A 26,144-nucleotide genomic window follows, 5' to 3' on the forward strand; every position below is an offset into this window, starting at 1 on the left:
CAGGTGCCATCCCAATCTAGAGGCAGACGCATATATGCCGTCTGACCACATATAAAGTAAGAATGGCTAGAAGCTCTAAATGAAGATTTACCTTGATCACTATATTCTACTGTAGTAACGCATTTACTGTGGCCCATATGTATGGAACCAACTTTTCTCACACATAATTCACCCTTGACTGGAAATACTGACATAGTGGGCAGAATTAGTTCAACTTCGGATTTGACATTCAAAATCATAAGATTAGGCGTAAAATTACCTAATTTATACACTTCATTTTCTAATTCAGTTCCTGTTCTACTGGGGTGACCCTCCTTATTAGGGTGACAGACTTTGAATAAAACTAGATTCAGATTTCCCCATATCCAATGTTGTTGATAAACTGCTGTGTCTGGGTCTATGGAATTTAATAAACTAAACCATGCTCCACAGGAGCCATTGTGTGTGAACGGATGTGGAAAGAAAGGCAGAACTCCTTTGTTATTCTGATAGGGAGGGAGTCGGCCACACACCCAACAATTGGTGGCATTACTAGTCTGATGGGAATGATGTAACATACTAATGAAGGTGTTATTGCGCAGCGCAAGTCTATAGGACAACTCATGTGGGGGTAGGTCACTAAAAAAATGTTCATCAGTTATATTGAAAGCACGTTTAGAAACAGGATAATACATATGCAACAATATACTTGCAGTAACTATTAAAAAACTCAAGAAAAACAAAATTAATAAAGTCACAATACAGTGGCTACGCAGTAATTTACAATAAGCATGTCGTTTCATTATGATTCTGGACTCTACATCATTCAGACCTAAGGGATACATGTCGGGACAGATTCAACCGCTTCACCTTGGAGAGGACTTAAACAATCAAATCGTCCGACAGTTTGGATCTGGACCTGAGTTTCTGCTTATAGAGTTCGGTGCTACTGGCCTCAGCCAAAGGTAGCTTTGAGTCAATGGGGGAAGACACACGGGGAGTACTGTTTGTGTCAGGAGGAAGTCCATGAAATTTCTTGATATGGCTGGAATGCACCCAGCCTTTTCTCCCTTCGATCTTCACAGCTGTTCTGGTCGTCAGCAGGACCAACTTAGGAAGCCTCCACCTTGGCTCCAGTTGGGTTTTCCGATCGAAATTCCTGACGAGAACATAATCGCCGGGAATTACGTCATGAGGTTTCACCTCGGTGTTGTCGGGAAAAGCTGCGACTACCTGTGAACGACAAGATTGTAGTGCAGACATCAAGGAAGCCAGGTAATCTGTCAGCATATTACAGTCAACATCAGTTATTTTACGGGGTATAGGCGTCCCCCACATATTCGGTGGTCTACCAAAGATCACCTCATAAGGGGATAGCCCTGTTCGAGAGTGTGCTACCATCCTCATGTAAAATAGCGCAACTGGTAAGGCTACTATCCAGTCCACACCTTTTTCCTGACATATTTTAGACAATCTGATTTTTAAAAGTTGATTATGTCGTTCCACGAGACCTGCTGCCTCGGGGTGTCGGACACAGTGGAATTTCCACTGATATCCCAACAAAAATGAGACATGTTTCATTAATTCGGATGAGAAAGGCTGGCCGTTATCTGAATATACAACACGTGGTAAACCGTACCGTGGGAAGAATTCTCGAACTAGCTGCTTGGCAGTAGTCGGGGCAGTGTAATCTGATACGGGATACGCCTCTGTCCAACGGGAGAGAGCGCAGACAACTACGAGAACATATTTGAATCCTCGACAACGTTCCATCTGAATATAATCCATCTGGAGGACTTCAAAAGGATGGTCAGGAGGCTGAAATCCACCCTGCTCTACGGGAACACTCTTTCCTGGATTAAACTGACAACATATCATACAGGTACGAACTTTTTGTTTAGCTGCTGCTCGTAAATGTTTGTTGAACCAAATGTGCTGAATGCTGTCTAGCATAGCCTTCTCTCCTAAATGTGCTGGACTGTGAACTGTAGCTATAATGGCTTGAACCATGGAATCAGGGAGAAACCATACAGATTTCTCCTTCGTCATCCATCCTTGATCTGTCTGGATCCCTCCTAGTTCAGTCCACTTCTTTATTTCTTCTGCTGTGGCATGTGTCTGTATGTCAATTACGTCAAGTGCGGGATCCTTAATTGTCATACACTGTGTTGGTGTCTGAACCATTTGCTTTGTCATGTCTAATGTGCGGTTCTGAGCAGTCTGTTTAGCTGTTCTGTCAGCTAAATCATTGCCTTGAGAAATGATATCAGTAACCTTCGTGTGTGCTTTACATTTCATAATTGATATAGCAGTGGGTAGATGTATTGCATCTAACAGGGCATGAATGAGGGGTCCGTGCTGAATGTGGGCACCATGGGAAGTTAAATAACCTCTCTCTCGCCACAGCACGCCGAAGTCGTGTACAACTCCGAATGCATAACGTGAGTCAGTGTATACATTAACTTTCTTATTTGTGGCTTGAATACAGGCTTGTGTTAGAGCAATAAGTTCTGCTGCTTGGGCTGACAAAGTATCTATACAATTTGTCTCAATAACTTCAGTGTCTGTTGTGACTGCATACGCGGCCACTAAATCTCCTGTACTTGTTCTCATGCACGATCCGTCTACATACAACGTCAGGTCTGGATCTAACAATGGAACGTCTGTCAAGTCTTGTCTAGGTTTCGTCTTTATTTCAATGATTTCAACACAATCATGAGCTAGTGGGTCTGTTCCAATTACAGGTAATAGTGTAGCAGGATTCAATGTATTACACCGTCGGATCTCTATGTGTGGTTGAAACAATGTCAGTTCATAACCGGTAAGTCTTGCTATGGTCAAGTGTTGTGTTTGTGTTCGGTTCACAAGAACCTCTACTGCATGTGGTACTTGTACTGTCAATGGGTGTCCTAATACTATGGCATCGCTTTGTCTGATTGCTAAAGCTGTCGCTGCCACTGATTTCAGGCATGCAGGCAAAGCCTGAGCTACGGGATCTAATGTACTGGAAAAATAAGCACATGGTTTGCGTGATCCTGCTTGATCCTGAGTGAGTACTGACAAGGCAGTACCTTCGCGTTCTGTAACGAAGAGTGTAAAATGTTTGCTATAACATGGTGTTGCTAAAACAGGTGCTTGACATAAAGCTTCCTTTAGGCTTTCAAAAGCTTGTGTATGTTCCTGAGTCCAAGGGAGGACAGTCGATGTGGCTGCCTCCTGTGTGGTTAACTGAATGAGTGGTTTTGCTAGAAATGCGTACTGAGGGATCCACTGCCTACAATATGAAGTGAGGCCTATGAAAGCTCGCACCTCCTTTTGTGTCTGGGGTATTGACATGTTAGCAATTAACTGGATGCGATCTGGTGTAAGCTGCCTTCCCTCCTTGGACAGCGAGTGACCAAGATAAATAACTCGCTGGACACAGAATTGCAGCTTAGAAGGAGACACCTTGTGCCCCTTGTCGGCTAGAAAATGTAAAACTGTCAGAGAAGCCTTTTCACATTCTGGCTCGCTTCTTGCGGTGATCAGCAGATCATCGACATATTGAAGCAGTGCAGTATTGACTGGCATGTGGATACTGTCAAGTTCTCGTTTCAGTGCTTGGCTGTAGATGCTGGGGCTTTCTGTGAATCCTTGGGGAGCGCGTGAGAATTTAAAGCTGCGCCCATTTAAACTGAATCCGAACAAATATTGGCTTTCCGGATCTATTGGGACGCTGAAAAAGGCATTCTTGAGATCAATTACAGTAAAGAATGTTGCTTCGGAATCAATTGCTGTCAACAATGATGATATATCAGGGACCACAGGGAATTGTGGTACAATGCACTTGTTTAGTTCACGCAAATCAATAACCAATCGGTACACTGGTGGGGCAGTAGGATCAGTTCGTTTAAGAATCGGAATTATCGGTGAATTACATACATTGGAGTCTGTTTCTACAACTACTCCCTGGACAATCAGCTCATCAATGATTTTCAGCAAAGCCACTACAGCATCATGCGGTAACTTGTATTGTCGCATTCGTGGTAGTACCACTCCTGCTTTCAATGTGACTCGATAGGGTGTAATGTTCATGCAGCCAACATCCGTAGGGCCTTGTGCCCATAGATGTACTGGTAAAGTCTGTAGTCGGGGATCCATGTCTCTAGACGCATAGTGACCTTTAAAATCACGTAGAAACAACCTTACTCCTTCCGGAGAACAACATATTATGGCTCCTAGTGCTTTCAGAGTTTCAATTCCTAACAGATTTTCTGGGCATGATTTAGTAAGCAATAAATCTGTAGTTCGTGTCAAAGGTCCTATCGTAAGTGGTAGAGGCTGTGATACTTCATTAACAATAGGTTTTCCTGAAAAACCAAGGGAAACATTTTTAGAGCCTGAGAGGGGTGCCCCTGGAACTTCACTACGTTTTATAGTTGTTCGACTTGCCCCTGTATCGAGTAAGAATTTTCTATCCTGACCTAATAATCCACTATGTACATAAGGTCCTTCTTGATCTACAGGAATCTCGATAAGCGGTAAGTCAACTTCCCTCTCTAGGCTGGTTCATGCGTAACGCTGATACTCAGGGTATTCATACTGTGCAGTCTGATACATTTGTCGTGTTGTGGTTTGTGTGGCAGTAGCAGGCAACGGTGGTGCAGCTGGCACAAACTGTATGGGTTGCTGTGAGGCTGGCATGGACTGTTGCTGAACTGGCATGGACTGTCCATGCTGCATAGTTCCTTGTTCATTCTGATCGTGTCTAACTAATCGTGGTCTCTCTTTTGCAATACCTGTAGCTATATTACGTTTCAGGACTGGACAATCGTGTACATAATGGCCTAGTTGTTTACAGTAATTGCAGGTTCCTTTTACAGGAACTGCAGAATCACCAGAATGTGTCACACCCTTTTTGTGACCATCTGCTGGTACTGTCTGAGAAACTAGCATTTTCATTTTTGTATCCTTCATGCGTCTATGCTCGTGTTCTTGTTCATCCCTAATTCTATTGTGATGATACTGTAACATTTGTAGCATTTGTGACGGAGTGTTACTTTGCCAGGTACTCTCGAATTTCAATATTCTATTCTTCACTGGAGGCAATGCATTTTCCACTAATTTTGTCACAAATAAATGTGGATATGAGTCACTACTTGCTTTTATACCACTATTTATACCAAAACATTTTTCAAATCGAGCATAATAATCGCTTGTGTCTTCATCTTGCTTTTGTTTGCAGGCTGTGATTGCACCCCAATCTTCCTTTTTTGTAGTTAATAAACGTGGCAGTACCTGTACTAGTAAACCTGGTAACAGTTTAACTTTATCCCCGAGCCCTGAACCTGCAGTTCGGCCCCTTTCTTCCTCTGCTAATGCTGTCCAGTCTATCTTTTGGTCTCCCACTTCCCACTCTTTTTCTTTCAATTTTTCATAAATGCCAGCAGGCAAAAGCACCTTTAATATCGTCATAATATCAGGAAAGGTGTACTCTCCCATCAGTAACATGTCTTTAATTTCTCGGTGGAAACCCGCTGGGTCTTTGTCATGACTAGGTACTACTTTCTTCATTTCCAATAATTCCATTTTTGATATGGGTGTGTAAACAAATACACGGTGAAACTCATTGTCTTCGCCTTTTATTGGGTGCACTTCTCGTAAAGGATTTTGTCTATCCATATAGTACGGCGCTCTTTCTCTGCGGGGCAGCGAGAGAGAATCCGGACTTACAAAAAGGACATACTGCTTACGTGACACTAATATCTCTTTAATTAGCTTGTTACTAGAACCTCTCCATCTGTTCGTGAGTAGTTCCGTTAATATATCAGGTAAAGGACCAGGGTCAGCATGTTGGCTCTTATATAATATGAGGAGTTGCTGAATCATATATATTCCAGCTAAACGTTGTTCATCTGCACTGAGATTAAAAAACGTGTGTGCTACGGTCTCATCACCGTATTTTTCAGGACTGTCAATCCAGTGAACGGCTGATCTGGCTAATTCTTGCTCATCCATGGAATCGAGGAGGTGGTAACCCCTTCGTTCTCGTAATATTTTATCTGCGGCTTGAAACGAATGTTCAGGAGACTTCAGATTCATTACAGGCGTCGGATACGTTCTGCTATTATTTGGGCATACAGAGTGTATGGGATCAGAAAAACATCTAGTATTTTCACAGGATCTTCCTCTGCCTACATAGGCTATGGTCTCTGACTGTCTTGCGGAATTCCCTGATTCGGACACTTCATTTTGCTCAAACTCGTCTGTTCCCAATCTTTCTTCATGAATACGCTCTATTTCTTTACGGATTTTTCGGCACATGGCTATTATACAATTTTGCTTATCGTGTCTCCCTTCTGATATATTCTGACTCCATCTTGTAAGAATAAGCATTGTATTCGGGTCTACCCCCGGACGGTCTTGATTTCTGATCACACAGTTTATGAGGAAACGTAACAGTTCCCCCTGTATCTCTACTTTCTGGAATTCCATAGCTCTGTTAATACATCCTGGATCTCGTCCCGTTTGAACAAAATGATATATGTTATCTAGATGCGTAGTCATTCCTGGTAACCTTGCTAAATACTCTGCGGCTCGCCTGATACGTAATGATGCCAGGACCATTTCGTCCTCTTTACCAGCCACTGGGTCATATCTACAATTTACAAGGAGTTCCTTAAGCGTACGTTCACTTACGAATTTAGGTGTACGTGAATGCGCTGACTCTTGAAAAACAAGTTTATTTATTCTGGGTGGTGTAAAGGTACTGCTAGCACCTCCCGTGGCCCCATCTGGGGCGTCGGGTGTGAATGGATTCGTTGAACGTGACACAGCAACTATGGGTGTCGATACCCCTGTAGGATCGACTGCGGAGACAGATGCGGAAACAGATGTGCTTGCCGAAGCTTGTATCGGGACTTGCTGTTGCACGGGGACAGATACCTGATCCTGACGTTGAACCCCTCCGCCAGACGGTCTATGTGGTGTGGCGTTAGCATACTCGGGAGCTGCGTCGTCTAGATATGAGGAAAGAAAAACATCTTCTGCGGTTCTGGGATGCCCTTTAGGATGTACCTTAATTGGAAATAATGGGGGTGGCAAGTCTTTTGGCATCTCTGGAGCAGCCTTAGGTAGTCCTTCGGCTAGGAGGGGATACATACCATTCATAAGAGCATTTCTTTGTCTATTTACTTGTTCTGATTTCACTCGGATACCTTCCTCAATTAATGGATTTTCTTGAGCTTTATTTGAACTTTCTTTACTCCTCTCTTCTTGTCTACGTGCTTTTTCTGTACGTCTATGAGATTCTTTACGCCATAACTCAACAGCGTCTTTCTGTGACTGTCTGACCTTTCTTTTCCATAACTCTTCCTCCACTTTCATGATGCACTCTGCATCCCAGGTTCCCGCTACGGGCCACCTTTGACTTTCCGGCAATCCCTTGGTATAATCTACCCATAGATCAAGAAACAATATGGCATCTAAGCCATGCTTATGGTACATAAAATGCCCTGGAGTGTCCCTAGGAGGAATAGGAACTGCTTCTTCAAGCACCCCTTTTCTGGTAGTAATCTGTCTTAACTTCGAGAAGAGCGGCATATTGACAACTGATCTGATACTTACTCTTGAACTCACTTAATACGAAAAACACAATAATGAACAGTGAACAATGAACACTCATTCATACCACAATATTTGAACACTTTAAACATTAAACATTAAACATTTTAACAACGACCGACAATGATGACAGTCTGCCTAACTAATCACCACGCTGAATTCTTGACAATAACTGAATACTTCGGAATACTTGATATACTGCTAAACAGTACATATACACTGCTAAACAGTGCAGACCGGATTTGTGTACCCAAATCCGTCTTGACCGGCACAACCTATGTGCGCGTCAACACGCCTCCCCGGTGATGGTACTCACCGAGTAGCTCCTTGAAACGGAAGGCCTCAGAGAATGGACAGGACTCGATGACTGCGGACAGCGGACCCTCTGGACATCGGGATTTCGAGAAACCTGGTGGGCCTCTGTATACCTCGGATCTTGCTCTCTCAGCTAGGCTCTGGTCGGGATACTTCGCACTTCTCACCGCCTCGTCTGGGTTGATCGCAGCCTCAGTCGCCCCCGCTTGACCGGAGGGAGCTTACAGGAAATCCTGCTGGTACGCGTTTATGGTCCGTCCAGCTATGGCAGGAGACCGGGCCTGCAACGCACCGCCGGCGCGTGAGATGAGAAAGTGTCCCTGTTCGGGCGCCATTATGTGGTAAATAAAATCTTCTTTACCGGACTGAATTTCATACGGGATCTTGAAATAAAATAAAATAGCTCAGAATAACAAGAGGCAGAATCCGTGGTATAAGAGTTTTTTTTTAAATGGGCTTTATTCCATCAAAAATGGCCGACTCGAGTCGCGGCCTTCAGGTTCCGTCACCACGAGGGTTCAGGAAGTGAAGTACAATACTTTATTGACAAGAAGTAACTTTTATAGGTTATACATTTACAATGAAACGAATGCAAAAAGGCGTAACAATTGATAAGATAAATTAACATAGTGACACGTAATCGAAACTAGGCGTAATAAGGAGCAAAAAGAAACATGATTGGCTCTGATTATCTTACATAGGTGGATCTATACGATAATACTTAACATAGATGCGTGCGCAGCAGCATGACGTGTGATTGACGTGCAACTAGGGGGTGAAGGGGACTTGACATTTAGCTCTACATGTGGAGACGAGAAGTCTGAGGGGTCAAGTCAACCTAATCCCAAATCATATCTAACATCCTATGTTTTAGAGAACTATGTTATCCACAAGGAAGGACTCTTCGGACAGAATCTATTCTATACTAACTGTATGTGCGTGTACAAGCGTCTAAGTGTCTATATGAGATGCGAGGGGCAGAAAACTTTCCATGGCAGCAGGGCTATGAATCACTTGCAGGAGGACGGAAAGGCTGAGTCCTTTGCTTGTGAGCTAAAGGAAATGTTTACCTAAATCACTAGACAGGAATGCATCGGCTGAAGAGCAAAATAGATAATTCGAAGGTGAAATACAGCTTCTTGGCAGGCAGGCGAAAACTGGCCGAGGCAGGCACCGTTAGCTGCACAGGGAGTAGGACAAAGTTCATGGATACAGATGCGAGCTCAAGCTGAAGCTGTCAAAGACAGAGAGCAGGGAAAGGCCTTGAGGACAGAATCGGGCCTACTTGCCTGAACTGTAAAAATGGAGTAACTTAGCCATATAAAGTCGGTGGCCTTTCATGCTTAGGAATCGAATATCCAGCCCATTGATGGCGGATCTGACAGAGAACATGTCGACGGTAGACACACATATGTTTGCGTCTTAGAAACTGGAACTGGAGGGAACATACATGTACTTGTAACATGCATATAGAACCGTTGGGGTCCAAGATAGGGGACATAACTGATCAGGAAAATCCACATTTCCACACATCGTGAAAACCAGCAATCTGAAATTTTCAGGGGCTATAATTGTTCCGCTTGTTCTTATCAGGGCCACTGCTATCCAGTATGTCTCAAAGATTGTCAACCTTTGTTAAATGATTAAAACACTTTTGCTGAACACACAAAAAAAGAAAAGAATAAAACTAAATGTATTCAAATTGTTGATAAAGATGTGAATGTGGGTGGGAAATAAAGCTTGCGAAAATAAATTAATGGGCGGGACCATTAAACAAAGGACTAAAGAGAATTATTAAAACTTAGCATGGTGTGATGATCATTCCCCCTTTGCCTGTCCAATCAGAATTAGGAATTTCACAAAGTTGAAACATTAAGTGGTGGTACATGCCATTAGAAGGTATAATTGAGGTAGTTTAGTTAGTTAGATATGCTTGTGTTGCTGAGATGCTGAGAGACCGGGATGCTGTCCGAGAACTGAACAAATGCTGAAGAAGAATCGAATTGCAGAGCTTAGATCCTAAATTTAATTAGAATTAGAGGATCGTGGAAGAATCAAGGAGGAAGATAGTGTCAGAGAGGGGTGCGACACAGGCGTCGGATCTAGAAGAGGTCACCTATCCTGTCCTGTAACCTGTCCTGAAGCTTTGTCACCTGATGTGTCCCAGGGGACCCTCCCAGCGCCTTGGCCAAGGGGTTGGTTTCCACACCATTCTAGGTAACTATATTTCAGTGTAGTATGTCATTGTACTGCTCTCTTTCTTCTCTCCTCTCCATGTACTGTCATTGTTGGTAATATTGTTTAATTAGATGATTGACCTAATTGATTAAATTGTCTTTCTTCCTTAGAGAAACTGAGTTCTTACTGTATATGAATTTGATCTCGTGAAATTAACCAGTTAAAACTTTAAAACTTTCCCGAGTCTGTGATTATTTCAAACCAAAAAGAAAATTAGATCTATTTCATTTCACCATCAACTAGTTCCAACTAAAAGGTCCATTGACCAGAGGAAAGAACTTTTTGATCAGTGAAAGATTAGTTAAATTAGCAGGTAACTAATCTAGAGTATTCACAAAAATTGACCCCCAGTGGGATTTACTAGCCTATGTGTGTGAGTTTATGGGCCCAGGTGAGTTTATGGTAGTTGAGTACCTGAGGTTGGTAACTGGCTGGATCAACATGCAGCACCATTGAATGCATGGCCCTAGTGCCTGCAAGATAACTGCACTGGTGACTGCCTGTTTAGTAGTAATATTTAGCAATATTCTGTTTTTAGTGGGGTCCTTAGAGCTTTTGGTCCTGGTGCCACTGCACCATTCAAATCATGCCCCTAGTGCCTGCAAGATAACTGCAATTGTGTCAGTCTGTATAGTAGTAAAATATAGCAATATTATGTGTTTAGAGGAGTTCTGACAACTTTTGGCCCTAGTGCGGTTTAGTGGGGTGCCCAGAGCTTTAGACCCCAGAACTACTGCACCTGCTGCACCATTCAAATCAAGTCCCTTTTAACTGCAAGGTAACTGCAATTTTGACTACCTGTTTAGTAGGCAAATATAGCAATATTATGTGTATAGAGGAGTTCTGACAACTTTTGGGTGCGGTGCTACTGCACCTGCTGTATCATTCAAATAATGACCCTGTTGTCTGCAAGGTACCTGCACTTGTGGTTGCCTATTTAGGAATAAAATATAGCAATATTAGGTGTTTAATGGGGTGCCTGGAGCTTTTGGTCCCGGTGCTACTGCACCTGCTGCACTATTAAATCATGACCCTAGTGCTTGCTAGAAAACAGCACTTATAAATACCTGTTTAGTTGTAAAATATACCAATAATAGGTATTTAGAGGAGTTCTGACAACTTTTGGACCGGGTGCCACTGCACCTGCAGCACCATTCAAATAATGACCTAGGGCCAGATGTACGACTCTTTTTTTGCGGCCGCAAACGGGAGATCCTGCCGTTTGCAGCTGCAAAAAAGGGTAATAGCATGTACAAATGCTATTTTGCCAGTCACTGACTGGCAAAATAGCATTTGCGACTCTCGCTATTAGGAAGGGGCGTCCCTTCCTAATAGCGAGTCAACATGCTATGTACTGATGTTTTGCGGCCGCAAAACACTCGCAGTTTACCGCCAAATTCAGGTAGGTGGTAAACCACTCGCAAAGGGGAAGGGGTGCAAAGTACATACACATATAAGTATATACTAAATTATACACAAGAGGTCTCGAATTCTCGACCTAAAAGTATATAATAAAGTATATACAAGAGGTCTTGAATGCTCTACCTAAAAAAGAGGTGGTATATGTTCCACCGTGCCATTTCCCCATCTACCCACTACCCAGCAGCTCTTAGGATGTGAATGTTTTGATCTTGGCCTCTAGAGTTCCTTCTAGTTGGCGAACTGATTTTACTTTATCCCACGATAGTCAGGATAGCATTCCCAGATTTTGTAATATTTCTTCGGACAGCCCCTGGCTATGTAAATAGGATGTGCCAGGCCCAGGCAACAGTCCAGGCCCTCTCTCCAAACCTCTAGTGAAGGAGCTGAAGTCTTCTTCCAAAGTTTGACGATGTCATGCTAGCCACCGTAAGGCCAGCCACATAAGTGCTCATCTATAGCGGTTGCCACCATATTATTCAAAATATGTAGTATCGCACACCTCAGAGATTGCGGCAGGGGGAGGCCCATCACCTCTTCTACACAGACATAAACCCTGTCCCAAAATGGGATGAGGATGGAGCAGCCCAAGACCATATGCAGAAAGTCGCAGAGTGCAGTCAAACAACACAAACACTAGGCTGAAGTAATGAGGCATTGTCTCCACAGCATATCCCTGGTTTAATAGACCCATGCAAGTACTCTTAGTTGAAAGGAGTAAAGGCTTAATGTTGGTTATCAGTGCTAAATGTGGCCTAGATTTGTGTTATAGATAGAGCAACATTATTGGCTTTTACAAAAAATACTTTAAAAAAAATTATTTAGACATAATTTAATATTTGTCTAGGATCACACACTGTGGACTGGGAGGGAAACCATTAATGATTCCTGGTTATCTGGTTTCACATTTTGAAATTCAGCCCTCTTTTACGTCAAGTAATCTTTCGCTCTTGTCTAACAATGGGAAAAAACAACACTGACTTAGGTCCCCCAGAACCAACTAACAATGCATTTATTTACCTGAAGTGAGAGACTGTGGGACCCCGTCCTGGTCTCGAGTTGGACAACCCCGCAAGGGATGTTTTAGACCACTGCGAGCTGGAGTGTGTGCATGCAAGAACCTCACCGTCTCTGGTCAGTGTGTCGGCAGGGAAGTCTCTCCCCCCACCACTATAAAGCTATGCCCCAGTTTATGTGACAAGATAAATGGCAGGTGGGCAACTTTGCAAAGAGCGCCTTAATAATTTTGTATAGTGCTTAATATTTCAGTTTTGAAATGTCTAAATGCTGGAAAGCTGTAAATAATTAGTGTTATAGATGTATATTCTCGCATACTCCGAGTTAACTACACTAAAGATGAATCTGTGAACTATATCATTCACAACATGTACATGCATATAAATCGTTTGAGGTATCCAGACTATTATTTTTCATTTTCTATGAGCACATAACCTAGAAGGTCAGTCTGATTCGGCAAACATATATTGTGTCAAAAAGAGGTGGCGGACTGAATCTCTTACAGAAATAATTGGAGAGATGGCTTACCATTGACTGCTTGATTGCTGCGTGCTCCTCTTTTTCCCGCGCTGAGGATGGATCTTTGTGTACAATCTCAACACGGATATGATTCTTGGCTGTTATAACGCCCTTCAGATCTAAGAGGGGGCAAATATGCAGAACATGTCAATGAACGACCTCATTACTAAGCACTGAAGGCTGGAACCTAGTGTTTAATGCAATAGCAGGTCTTGTTTTCTTAGAAGACACTAAAAATATACGGGTTAGACTGCTATACCAATCAAACCTTAAAAGGGATCTTCAAGTGTTTAGTACTATTGATTCCAGAACAAAAATGTGATTATATGGCTGTTTCAAAAGACCTGCAAAAAGAAGATGACAACTGTTAATAACATGCATTAGTCCGACCTATTGGCTTTGCCAATCTTTGTTTACTGTCAGAATGGCCACTAGCGCATGGTGATACATGTTTTCGGAAAAATGAGCATTCTTCTTGGAATCGGTTTTCTAATAAAGAAAAGTCATACCAAGATTTAAGCTCCTGAATGTCATGATGAACGGGCTCCTGCGGCAACATGTATTATTTTAAAGCAAAGCTGCTCCATTTGGAAACTGGAAACTTCAGAATGTGTGAATGCAATGCCTCCTTACTCCTGTGTCCTTCCTCCATTTTTAATTAACCCATTTGCTTCCCTACCTCCTTTTCCACTCACCTACCTACCGCTCTACAAACGTTTGGTCTCCCTTTCCATTAATTCCTTCTCTACCTCTTAATTCTGACTCTCAGTTCCTAGCTACTTTCATCACTTATGCCACTTTCTTTTAGTTTTGCTCCCTTCACTCATTTCTTCTTTTTAAAAGGCAGAAGTGATTCTATGCGCATTCCATTCTGGGCATGAGATGAGGCCCAACTTTAAGTTTTTTTTAGATTTATTTAATTTATTTATGTATTTTAAATACAACAAACGTATGGCTTCATTTACAGCATGATTAAAGACCAATGGCCAGATGTACGACCATTTCATTTAGCGCCTCGCAATTTGCGACACATTGCTAGTCGCAAATTGCGAGGCGCTAAATGAAATGTACAACAGTATGTTTAACACTGTTTGCGATTTCCAATGGGATCGCAAATTGCGAGGCTCATTATTATTAATGAGCCTCTCGCAAATTGCAACCCCATTGGGAATGCCAGCCCTCCCAGGGGTGGTGGCCTGCTGGGCTCTGGTGACCACCATGTCTGGGACTGCTTTTTAACAAAGCAGTTTTTTTAAATGCAGCCTGTTTTACTTAAAGGAAAACGGGATGCAGTTAAAAAAAAAAAAGAAAAAATGAAACATTTTCGTTCAATTTTTTAAGGACCACTGCCTCCCCTTAAAAAATAATTTTGCATGCATTTGCAAAGGGGACCTGGGGACCCCTTCCCATTTGCAAATGCATTACCACCTACTTGAAGTAGGTGGTAATTGCGATTGCAGTCGCAAAACATTTGTACATGGTTTTGCGACTCGCTATTTGGAAGGAAACACCTCTTCCAAATAGCGAGTCGCAAAACCTATTCAGCGAGTCGCAAAAAAATTGTGACTCGCTAAATAGGCTATGTACATGGCCCAATAGGTTTTTGCATGCGCAAACGGGTTTGCAAACCTGTTTGCGCATGCAAAAACGGGTCGTACATCTGACCCGAAACGTCATGTGTAGCTATGGCTCCACCTCCGCTTCACTGGCATCATCTGGTCAACCAAATGTAGCCTTTCAACTGCATTGGTAGGATATTTTAAGTGCAGCTGCGTAGTGTCCTGCGTGGACAAAAGGAACAAGGACACTTGTGGTTCTTGTGGAGGTTCTTTATTTGCGACCTCGCTATATCTTGGGTATCGGCTAACTGCCGTTCCTGGCCCCCGGCTCCTCCCTTTCCGCCCGCCCTTGTCCTCCCTCGGGCAGGTCCTAGTGCCCCTCATGTGGGGTGCATCATTACATCTCCCCCCCCTGTAAACAAACAAAATAGAAACAACAAAAGAAAAGACAGTTTCAACTTTACAGTTCTTTAATAAGGCGAGATGGTTTCTTAATGGTCCTCTTGGGGCGTGATTGATGATCAGTACTGCCTCGCTCATGTTCGCCAGTGATTTCCATCAGTGCCTGACTGCAGCGAGGCGGTGTCTCTGGTTCTCTTTTCTCAACTCGCAGTTCAGTCAGTAGTTCCTTGACATTCGGGCTGCACTTCTTGAAGTATGTCACATTCCTGGTAACTCGTCTTCCGTCAGTTTCCGGAGTGATCATAGTTCCTTTCTGTTGCACCACTTTCAGTGGAGTTTCGTGATATCTGCAGTCAGTCTTTCGGTGTTGCTCTTGTCGCGCTAACACCCAATCTCCTTCTCGGATCTCAGCGGGAGAGGCATGTCGCCGTTCATCCGCATAGTCCTTCATTTTCTCTTTCTTCAGCCTGTCTGTGGCTGCAATCTCCTCATGGTCAGAGTCGGGGTATTGTTCACTCGCGGGGACACCTATCATTGGTAGTCTAGTGCGCGCGGGCCGTCCTAGCATGAGGGTGGCCAGACACTTGCCCGTGGTGGAGTGGGGTGTGTTTCGATAGGCTCTTAGTACCTCGTTCAGTGCTGTCTGGATGCTCTTTCGAGTGAGTTCCGCCTGTTGTATTGCTTTCTTGATCGTGGACATGAAACGTTCAATGATTCCGTTCGCCTCAGGCCATAGTGGTGTGATCTTCCGGTGTTTAAAGTTGAGGTGTTGGGCAAAGTCGGCGAAGTCGTGGCTGTTGAGTGGGGGCCCTTTGTCGGATTTCACCACTTGAGGAATGTCCCACGCAGCAAAGACTTCCTCTAGTATTGATATGGCGCTGGATGCTTTCGTGGATGTGCATAGTTGTGCAATGGGGAATCTGGAATATTCGTCCATGATGACCAACACATATTGGCCTGACTTGAATGGCCCAAAGAAATCAATGGCAACGTGTTGCCAGACGCCCTCCGGTAGTGGAGACATTTGTAGAGGTGCAGGGGGATCTGGACGGCTCACCAGTTGACATTGTGGGCAGTCCTTCAGTGTTGTTTCCACCATTTGGTCCAGTGTTGGAAACCAGACTCTTTCGCGGAGTGCTCTTTTCGTTGCTACTATGCCCCGGTGTCCTTCATGTGCTAGGTTTATGACCCCTTGTCTTAGTTGTCGTGGGATCACAATTCGCGTGTCCCTTAGGATGAGACCATTGGTCGCTATGGACAGTTCTTCGTGGACGTGCTTGAAAGCTGCCATCTCTTGGTCATTTTGTCCCTTTGTTTGCGCCTGTCGCCAGCTGTACGTTTGTATCCTGCTCTTTACTTCTTGTAGGGTGACGTCAGATTGTGTCGCTTCGCAGATGGCTTCCAGCGGAACTGCAGGGGGTCTAGCCTGATCTACTACGAACTGAATGTATTCGTCCGCAATCGATTGCTCGCATCGGCTGGTCTTGGTCGGATGTCTGGACATATAGTCGGCAGGATTTTCAGCTTTTCCGGGCTTGTGTATGATGGTGTACGTGTATTCTTGTAGCCTGAGGCACCATCTCTCTATCCGTGGCGGCATTTTTGCTCGAGGGTTTCCAAAGATTGTGATCAGAGCCTGATGGTCAGTGACCAGGGTGAAGTGTTTTCCGAAGGTGAATATGTGGAAATGTTCACACGCCCATACGACAGCCAAACTTTCCTTTTCTGGCTGGGAGTATGCTCTCTCTGTGTCTGTTAGACTCCTGCTTGCATATGCTACAATGTGCCGTCGGTCTTCCTCTCTGTCATATTGCGCTAAGATGGCTCCTAGCCCCACTGGGCTGGCGTCCACTGTCATTTCTGTCTTCTTTTTTGGATTGAAGTAGGCCAAGTTGTTAGCCGACTCTACCGCTTTCTTGATCTCTCTGAACGCCCCCTCACAATGGGTGGACCACAGGAACGGCTGCCCTTGTTTGGTGAGCGTTCTCAGGGGGTGACTTATTGTGGCGTAGTCTGGTATATATCTGGAGCAGTAGCTGGCCGTGCCTAGGAACGAACGTATGTCGCCAATGTCCTCTGGGCTCGGTGTGTCATTTAGCGCTGCTACCTTTTCAGGATCTGGCTTCATGCCATTTCCGGAGAATATGTGTCCAAAAGTTTTCAGCGTTGGCTTGTGAAATTCACACTTGTCCTTGTTGAGTGTGAGGTTTGCCTCTGTCAGTGCATGACAAACCCGATCTAGCGCTCTGTCATGTTCTTGAGTGGTTGCTCCGTATACCAGGATGTCATCGCTATAATTTAGTACATGAGGCACATGATGAATTGTTCTTCTAATTGCTTCTTGAAATATTTCTGCTGCTGAGGACACCCCAAAACTGAGTCTTTTGTACCGGAATAACCCTAGGTGCATTGAAAACGTCGTGATGTATCTGGACCTCTCATGCAGCTCTAATTGGTGATATCCTCTGTTGAGGTCTAGTTTTGAAAATATTTTTGCTCCGTTGAGTGACGTGATCATGTCGCTGATGTGGGGGCCCGGGTGTCTCTCTCTCTCTATCGCTGTGTTAGGTGCTCTCATGTCCACACACAGGCGGACTTGGCTTGCCTCTCCTTTCTTTGGGACTACTACGACCGGGGAGACCCATGGCGTGGGCCCATCGGTTCTCTCTATAATGTCAGCCTCTAGTAGGTATTGTAACTCCTTCTCTACTGCTTCTTGCAGGTGAAATGGTATTTTTCTGTGGTGTTGGGCCACCGGTGTGATTTGTTCGTTGATGTGCAGTCTGACTTGGCAGTTTTTCATTTTTCCGAGACCTTGAAAAAGTTTGGGGAACTTTTGAATGACATCTGGTTTGTCATCCACTTTGTATAGTATGTCTATCAGTTTTAGTCTTTCTGCAGTGGGCAGGCTTAACGAGCTGTCTGCCTCAGGCCCTTCAATAACGTGAATGTAGGCTTGTATCGTGCGATCGCGATACGATAGATCGGTTAAGAACTTACCAAGACACAGCAGTGGTTTCCTTGACATCCACGTGTACACTTGCACATGGGCGTCGACCAGTTTGGGGGGCGGCCTCATTCTTTGATATTCCGCTACAGGTAGGTAGTTTAGTGACGCCCCACTGTCCAGTATGAACTTGGTGTGATGAGAGCCAACTCTGATGTCTAGCCGTGGGTATTCTTTTTGCCGGTCAGGATCAGCCACGAAGTGGATATATTCGTTTCAGTCTTGTGGGATGGGTGAGAGGGAGCTGGATTCTCTCGATGACGACCGTCGAGATTGGCAGGTCCGGCAGGAGTGACAGCTGGATTGTGACGACCCTGTGGATGAGTCTCGTCTTTCCTGAACTGCTCTGACGTGGTGACGACTGCCCGAGGGATGGTGTTGCCGGGGCTGTCTTCGTTGCTCATCCTTGTGTGATGTACCGCACATGCTTTCGAAGTGGTTGCTTCTGCCACATTTCCGACATTGTTGTCCTAGTGCCGGGCATGCGTCTGCATGCGGGAAGTCGTAGCCGCATCTGTAGCATTTCAATTGTCTTTCCAATCGTTTCTGAGTGTGGCTCGCGCTTCGGCGTGAGTTGCTTGACGAGTGGTATTGTTTCTTGGATCTGGAGGAGAGCACTTGAGGTGAGGACCGTCCATGTGCTTGTCGAGACTGTATTCTGAATGCCTGTTCATGTTTTTCACTTCTCCTGGCTTCCATCTTCTCTGCTCCACTACCCATCTGCACCATCACAGGATGTTCGACCCTAATACCTGATGCCCCCTGCCTCATCACATTTCGCTCAGAGGTCTAACAATGGTAGCTACTCACATTAGTCCTTGATGGCTACTACCCCTGGCATCCAGCGCTCCACCCTTGACCATGTCCCTTTTGTGCTGCCATTTATCTTCCCAACTCCATGGAACGAAACTAGGTCTTGGCCATATGTCCCTAAATTGGGGTACATCTCCAGAACTCACATTCAAAATGTCCCTGTTGTACTAGGAGTTTTCTCCCATCGCGTCAGGGACATTTTTCCTGTTTTATTTGTAAGTCCACCAAAGACACTAAAGGGAATGGGTCAAAATGATTTATGACTAGCAGCTCTAAATAGGGAGGCTGCTCTGACTCAATATCCGGCCAACTAATAGTAGTTCTCCATGGCCATTAGTGGCTCGCTAATGAGGAATACCACTTGCTACTACCATCCAAAATATAAGTCGCAGCAAGCAAAGGAGGACGAAATGAACTGCCACCTCTGTTTTTTGCAAATGTCTAGTTACTGCCGTTCTGATCATCTTAATTATCACAGTGTGTGTATAATGCGCTCGCATTGATAAGTATTAATCTTTGGGTGGGTGGAGAGAAGAGTTTTTGTTCCTTCTGAAAGCTAGTCTTGAGCTAACTAGGTTTCATCTGTCTCATCTGGGTTCATTTGACTCCACTGCTTCAAGGTCCGTCCTGATATGGCTCTGAAAAACGGGGCCAAACACAACCACTTCAGCACTTGGCTCTCAGTAGTAGTGATGGTGAGTAATTACAGGTTTCTCACAGAGGTTAGTATGGGGATCATTCAGGCCCAGTACTCAAAACAACTCCTAACAGCACAATGAAAACAAGTTACTTACCTGTACACGGTTCTCCAGTATTGATATTTTTCATAGATTCACATGTTTGAATCTTCCCCCATCGTGGAAGTGGGAGTACCATGGTAATTATAATCAGCAGTGCCAACCAAAGTCTCATATAGTAGATCTTATACAGGTGACACTAAGCCAGTTAAAATCACTTTTAGTAAAAACCAAACTGTAGCCAATAAGAAAACAGCTCTCACATCACCCCTTCCCACCAGGGCTAGAACATCTCAGATTGTCTGAGCACATATGTAATGTATACATATATAAACAAGAAATATCCAATAAGGTGAGGTGCATGAAAGGGGGGTGGAGGTTCACATGTGAATATATGAAAGGTATCAATACTGGAGAACCACAGTGTACAGGTAACTAACTTGTTTTTCCTCCAGTGTTGAATCTTTCATATATTACCATGTTTGAATTCAATTAGTAAGCAGTATAAAACTAATTTGTGGAGGTGATCTTTTTTCGCTATAAAACATACTTTATATATACTTTTTAATGCATATATAAAAATATAGTGTCTTATTTTATTAGAATACATGCTGAAGTACTGTTTGACCCACAGCTGCATCCTAACTCGCAGAGGCATCTAGACAGTAGTGATTAGTAAATATATAAATATTTGTCCATGTTTTAGTCCTACATATGTCAGTTAATGAAACACCTGAGAAAAGGGCTGTAGAGGCTGCCTTGTGGAATGAGGCTGTACTTTCGTAGTTAGTGGCCTTGCAGCCTTTTTTGTGACAAAAAGCCATTGCTGCTGAAACCCATCTGGTATTTTTGCCTCTAGTTAATGCTTGCTCCTTTCTTGAAGCCGCAAAATCCACCAGAAGTTCATCAGACGTTCAAAAGAATGTATTCATTCCAATATAGAATTTAAGACGCCTCTTTACATTTAGAGTATGAAGTGCTCTTTATGCCCGATTGGACAGGTTATAAAGTAAGTCCTTAGAACACCGGGTTTGTTAAGGTGGAGGTCTGTTGGAATCTTAGAAATGAAATGAGGATTAGTTCTTAAAAGAACTTTGCTACCTTGAAATAGTAAATATGGTTTCTGAATAGTGAAGGCATGTATTTCAGAAATTCTTCTGGCTGAGGTAAGGGTTAATAAAAGAGCCATTTCCCATGATAGATACTTTAATTCCACCTTGTGGATTGGTTCAAAAGGCCCTCTCATAAGCTATGTAAAACAGTGTACAGATGCCAAGAAATTGGTGGTATCTTAACTCAAGATTATGGACTAAAATGCCCCAGTAAAAATTCCTTTATCAGTCTGTTAGACTATAAAGAATTCTGATTCCAAGATCTTCTGAACCTGAAAATTGCTGCGTGGTGAACTTTAATAGAATTAAGCCCTGATTGTGCTAGGTTCAGAAGATATGGTAATACTTGAGCCGGAGTGGAGAAAAAGGGATGGCAGTCAGTTGTGGACAGAGGTTTAAATGGGGAAAAAATTAGTGCAGGTACTCATTAAATTGAGCTAGAGGTGTAGTGAGGGGGCGAGGCTAGGGGTGTGGCTAAGGGCAAGACATGATGATACCTAATGACTTCTATATTAGTTGCAGCACATGCTAAAACACATGAGAAATGTGTTTATATAAAAAAGCAGGTAAACTCATTACACAAAATGAAAGAGAATGCGATAATATGTTAACATTTCCTTTTTTTGCAATAGTTGCACCTTCTTAATGCCATACTGTTATTTGCTGTTTGGCACGATACTATATATTTTTGAGCACGCAAGTAGGATGAAACTGAAATTGCCCCTACTTTGAACCAAAGCTCTTATGGCACCAAGCAAAATAAGCAAATCATCATGATCCTCCCCAGAAGACATCTCTTGTCTCTTCCATTGATCTATCCATTCATCCTTTCATCCTACCATTTACCTGCTATTGTCCACCATTTACCCTTTATATTCTGTTGTCTATTCAGTCTTTCATCCATCATTCAGTTTTCCACCATTCCGTCTGTCCACCCTTCATATCCAAATCTATCCATTGCCAAACATATCCATTCATCCCTTCACTCATCCATCTCTTTATCCACCCTTTTGCTCATCCACCAATCCTTTCTCTCATCTATCCATCAACTCTTTCACTCCTTCATTCCATTCACCCTTTCACACAATCCCTCCTTTCACTCATTCATCATCCACCCTTTCATCCATCATCCCTCCCTTTCATTCATCCATCCAATCTTTCACTTATCCACCCATCATTCGCCTTTTCAGCCAATCATCCACCCTCTTTCACCCATCCATCCATGCTTTCACTCATCCATCCATCTATTCATCCATCTATACATCCACCCTTGCTCACTCATCCATCAACTCACTCATCCACCCACGAACCCTCCCCTTTATGTTATTTATGAATCTTTATCACCAAGCAGAAATGTACACACAAAGTGTCACCCATTTTTTTCTTTAAAATACCTCCTGAGGTTGCCTTGATTCTCTCTTCTTTCTCTCACTTTCTTACGAAAACAGGCATACAAATGCTAGCAAACACACATGCATAAGCAGACACACAAAAGACTAGGGTATGATAAAAGTAATGTTACACTCTTCATCTACCATGCAGTAGCGGCTCCTCAAGGGAGTGCTGCGGGGCAGTGGGCGGGGGAGGTGCAGAGTGGGGGGTAATAAACTGCGGCATACGGCCAAACGGAGGTAAGTACAAAAATAAATAAATAAAATAAATTACATTGCGCGCGCTGCATCGCCATTTGGCGTTGCAGCGCGCACAATGTTATTAGTTTTATTTATTTATTTACTTACCTCCGTTCGGCCATATGCTGGAGTTTACTACCCCCACTCTGCCCCTCCCCCGTCCCGCCCCGCAGCTCATAAGTGAGTATTCTCCTCCGTGATAACTGGAAGGCATTGCCTCATGAGCTCTTGTGTGGAAACCTACTTTCATAGAGTCTTCATTTTCCCATGATGTCACCTCTGTCTTACCCTAGTTAACTAGGTAACTATACAGCTGCCCAAAGTCTTCAGCGAGTTCCTCCCGTCTTGGAGCTGCAATATCTGGGTTTGCAATGTACAAGATTATGTTGTCGGCGCACAGTGCTAACTTGGTTGATGGCCCTATAGCTTCAAAGGGGATAATGGGGTCATCCTTGCGTATCTGTTAGGCGAAGGGCTCGATTTATATTTAAAAAAGAATTGGGAAGAGGGGCACCCCTGCCTTACCCCTAGATATCTGAAAAGGTGTGGTAAGGTCCCCATTTACCAAAATCCTAGCAGTTGGGGCTTATATAAGGGTTTTATGATGCCACTCATGTTGCTACTAATACAGTAGTGCCTCAATACTGCCCACAGATACCTCCAATTAACCCTGTTGAATTCTTTAGCTGCATCGCTTGTGATACTTGTTAGGGGAAGATTTAAGGTTTCAGCCATATCAATTGTGGTTATCAAACTGTGTGTCAGTTCATGTAGCTATCTCACAGGAACAAAACCTTTCTGGTCTAAATGGATTAAGTCTGATATAATCTGTGCGAGTTTTTTCGCTAAAATTGCGGTGAAAATTTTTGTGTTATAATAGAGGAAGGCTATTGGCCTGTAGGAATCCACCTACTTGAAGTCCTTGCAAGGTTTGAGGATCATTACCACAGTGGCTTCATGCCATGAGAGTGGGATTACACTTCCTGCTGCATAGATCTAATTAAAAAGGAGCTTCCAAACAGGAATCAAGACAGTTATTAGCCTTTTATGGAATTCAGGTGGTATCCTGTCTGGGCCTGCCACTTTTCCATTAACTAAATTCTTCACTTAGACTAGCATCTCTTTATCCCTGAACTCAGCTGCAAGGCCAGCTACCTGCTGTTCCGTGAACCATGAAAGATTTTTACACTCAATCCAATCTCTGATATGTAATAGGTCAGGTTCCAAATTTTCCTTATAAACTTCACTCAGACTTTGGAACATTTCAGCCTTAATCTCTTCAACAGAATTGCAGAATGTGTTTGTCCCTGGCTGGACGAGTACCTCTTTATTATTTCTACTTAAGTCTGCTCTGGTTTTCCAAGCTAACAATGCTCTGTGTTCTCCCCATACTCAAAGTGCTGAAGTCTGCTGGCTTTCCATTTAACTTTCAGCCTATTATCCGGAAAAAATTGGAAATCTTGCTGCAACTGCTCTGATTTCATTACAAGAACGGAGGCTACATTATGCATTATTCCTTTAATGCAGTCCAAGCAGCCGCTTACATCACAATATTAAAAGGTTCCAGAATAGAACAATAGCAACACATGAAAGGCATGAGCCATCAACAATCTTCTTCTTTTAAATGCGGCTCCAAGCAGATAAGTTCATTTTCCTTCATTACCATTATTAATTGTTATCTCTATTTTGAAGTTCCCTTGTGTGTGGCTTAACCCCACCCCCCCCTTCCTACTGCCTCTATACCGATCTCCAATTTACGGAGATCTCCCTGCAGCCCCTTCCCTAGTTTCATCCTTGCGTGACTGACCAGATTAACCTGCCTTTTCTTTCAGTTTATGTACTATTTCTAATGTTTGAATATATTTAAAGATTTTTAAATATTTAATCTAAAACCTTAATATTTTGTTTTTTGTATAAACGATTCTTCAATTTCATCCTTATTCTACTTCCTCATGCCATAATGAGCTTACCTAATGTTTTCATTTAAATCCAGTTTTTCACCTCTTTCCACCGATGCAGGCCGCGCATTCTAACACGGCTGAGCATCGCTTCCTTTTATTATTTCGGATTTCATCCGCAAGTAGTTATTATTTTACAAACTTATTCATAAAAAAAGGGGTTTTAGCAGGAAATTCTCATTTAGCTGGCCTTTGCAACATTCTATAACAAAATTAATTATAATATGAGAGGAATTATTCTCTTGACATCTATAAACCTTGTCACTATTATGAAGGGAAATCCTCCCTAATTATCTTTCATTAAAGGGCTTTACCACTTTTTACAAGTTAACATTTCCTATATACCATGTCTGACTCTGACTCAGACAAGGCTCCTGCCCCTACTCCTAACAGACAACAAAGCCCTGCAAAAAATCCTTCATAAGGAATTGAGGTCCTGCATGTTTGAGACCTTAAGTCAGATCATGTCCTCTAAAAGGTCACTCCCTGATGAGGACGAAATCTCAGAAATTCCAAACCCCTACTCGGACAAGATCACTGAATTAAGGGGTAAAAGACTTAAGAAAAGTAAAAACATTGATAAGAGCAATATAGGAGGCCCAAGCGCCTCATCAATTCAGGGAGGTCTTAGCACCTCAACTTCTAATGGAGGTCCTCGAACGCCCAAGATGTCCCTAGCGGCACGACTTATCTGGGTGTCCTTAGCGGCACAAAACATCTGGGTGTCCCAAGCGGCACAAAATATCATAATGCTCTTTACAATACGGGAGATAACAAATCTAATGATATAGAATCCTCAGACACACCTGATGAGTATGTCCTTGATCTTGATGAGGATGATCAAGAATTTTACAATCCATAAGAGAAACTCCCATCATCCTCTAAGGACATTATCCTTGACCCCTTAGGGGAAGAAATGCTTTCCCCATTAAATATGAAACACCCAAGAAGTTCTATGTGGTTCCCTCAGGACCACGTCGCAAAATTAATTTACAAATGGATAAGAAACCTCTTAGAAAAGGACACTCGTAACATTCTTAGAGCTGAATGCTCTAGACCTTCTACTGAGGATAAAAGCTGCTATACCCCCAATTTGGACCCTGAACTCATTAAATTCCTATCAAAACTTGGAAGTGATCCAAGAAAAGGGATGGAAAGATCCCTGAAAGGGTGCCAAGTCCGTCTTCTCGACATACTGGGACCATTAGCCAGAATCCTAGATTCCGCAGAAGACAGCCACATCAAAGGCACCCCTCTCAACACCAAAGAGCATTAATTCTACTGGGTAATGCCAACGCTAGCATTAATGCAGAAAGACAAAGAGTTGTTTTGACTAAAGTAAATCCAAAACTAACTGACATGGCGGATAAAGAACCCTCGCAAAACCCAAAAGGTTTACTCTTTGGAGAAGACCTCATTAAATCCTTGGGGAAATACGTCTCCACTTTCACCGCCCTGGACAAGGCACAGCAAAATATGCGCAGAGTTTTCAATCCTAACCTTTTTGGGTGGGCCAGAAGACGGGGCCTCTCTTTCGGCCGCTTCAATCAAAGGCCATTTCCAAGATTCTGTGGTTTCGAAAGAGGGTATCAGCAGTACAACGTGCCTCAATTTTACCCCCAGAGAATTAGTGGCCAACGCATCAGAGGATTTAGATCCTGTGGAACCTTCATCTCAAACAACCCTGCAAGTGAGAACTCTTTCCCCTCTCCCTTCTCCTTCTTTCCCCAAAAAGTGGGTGGCAGACTCAAATACTTCCTTCACAATTGGAGATTGATCACTCAAGATCCCTGGTTCGTAAACACTGTCAATGGGTTTATGATAGATTTGACTCAC

At 43.3% G+C, this 26,144-nt stretch overlaps 1 protein-coding gene across 1 annotated transcript in view; it reads right to left on the reverse strand.

The window, feature by feature from the left end:
- The window catches only part of KIRREL3 (kirre like nephrin family adhesion molecule 3), a 4,147,526-nt gene that overhangs the window by 580,314 nt on the left and 3,541,068 nt on the right, over positions 1 to 26,144 (reverse strand). The window contains exon 14 of the mRNA XM_085647174.1: positions 13,099 to 13,208. Within this exon, the coding sequence (XP_085503300.1) occupies positions 13,099 to 13,208 (110 nt within the window). The remainder of the gene's footprint in view (positions 1 to 13,098; positions 13,209 to 26,144) is intronic.

Source organism: Triturus cristatus, chromosome 3_2 (assembly GCF_964204655.1).
Source record: "Triturus cristatus chromosome 3_2, aTriCri1.1, whole genome shotgun sequence".
Taxonomy (NCBI): Eukaryota; Metazoa; Chordata; class Amphibia; order Caudata; family Salamandridae; genus Triturus; species Triturus cristatus.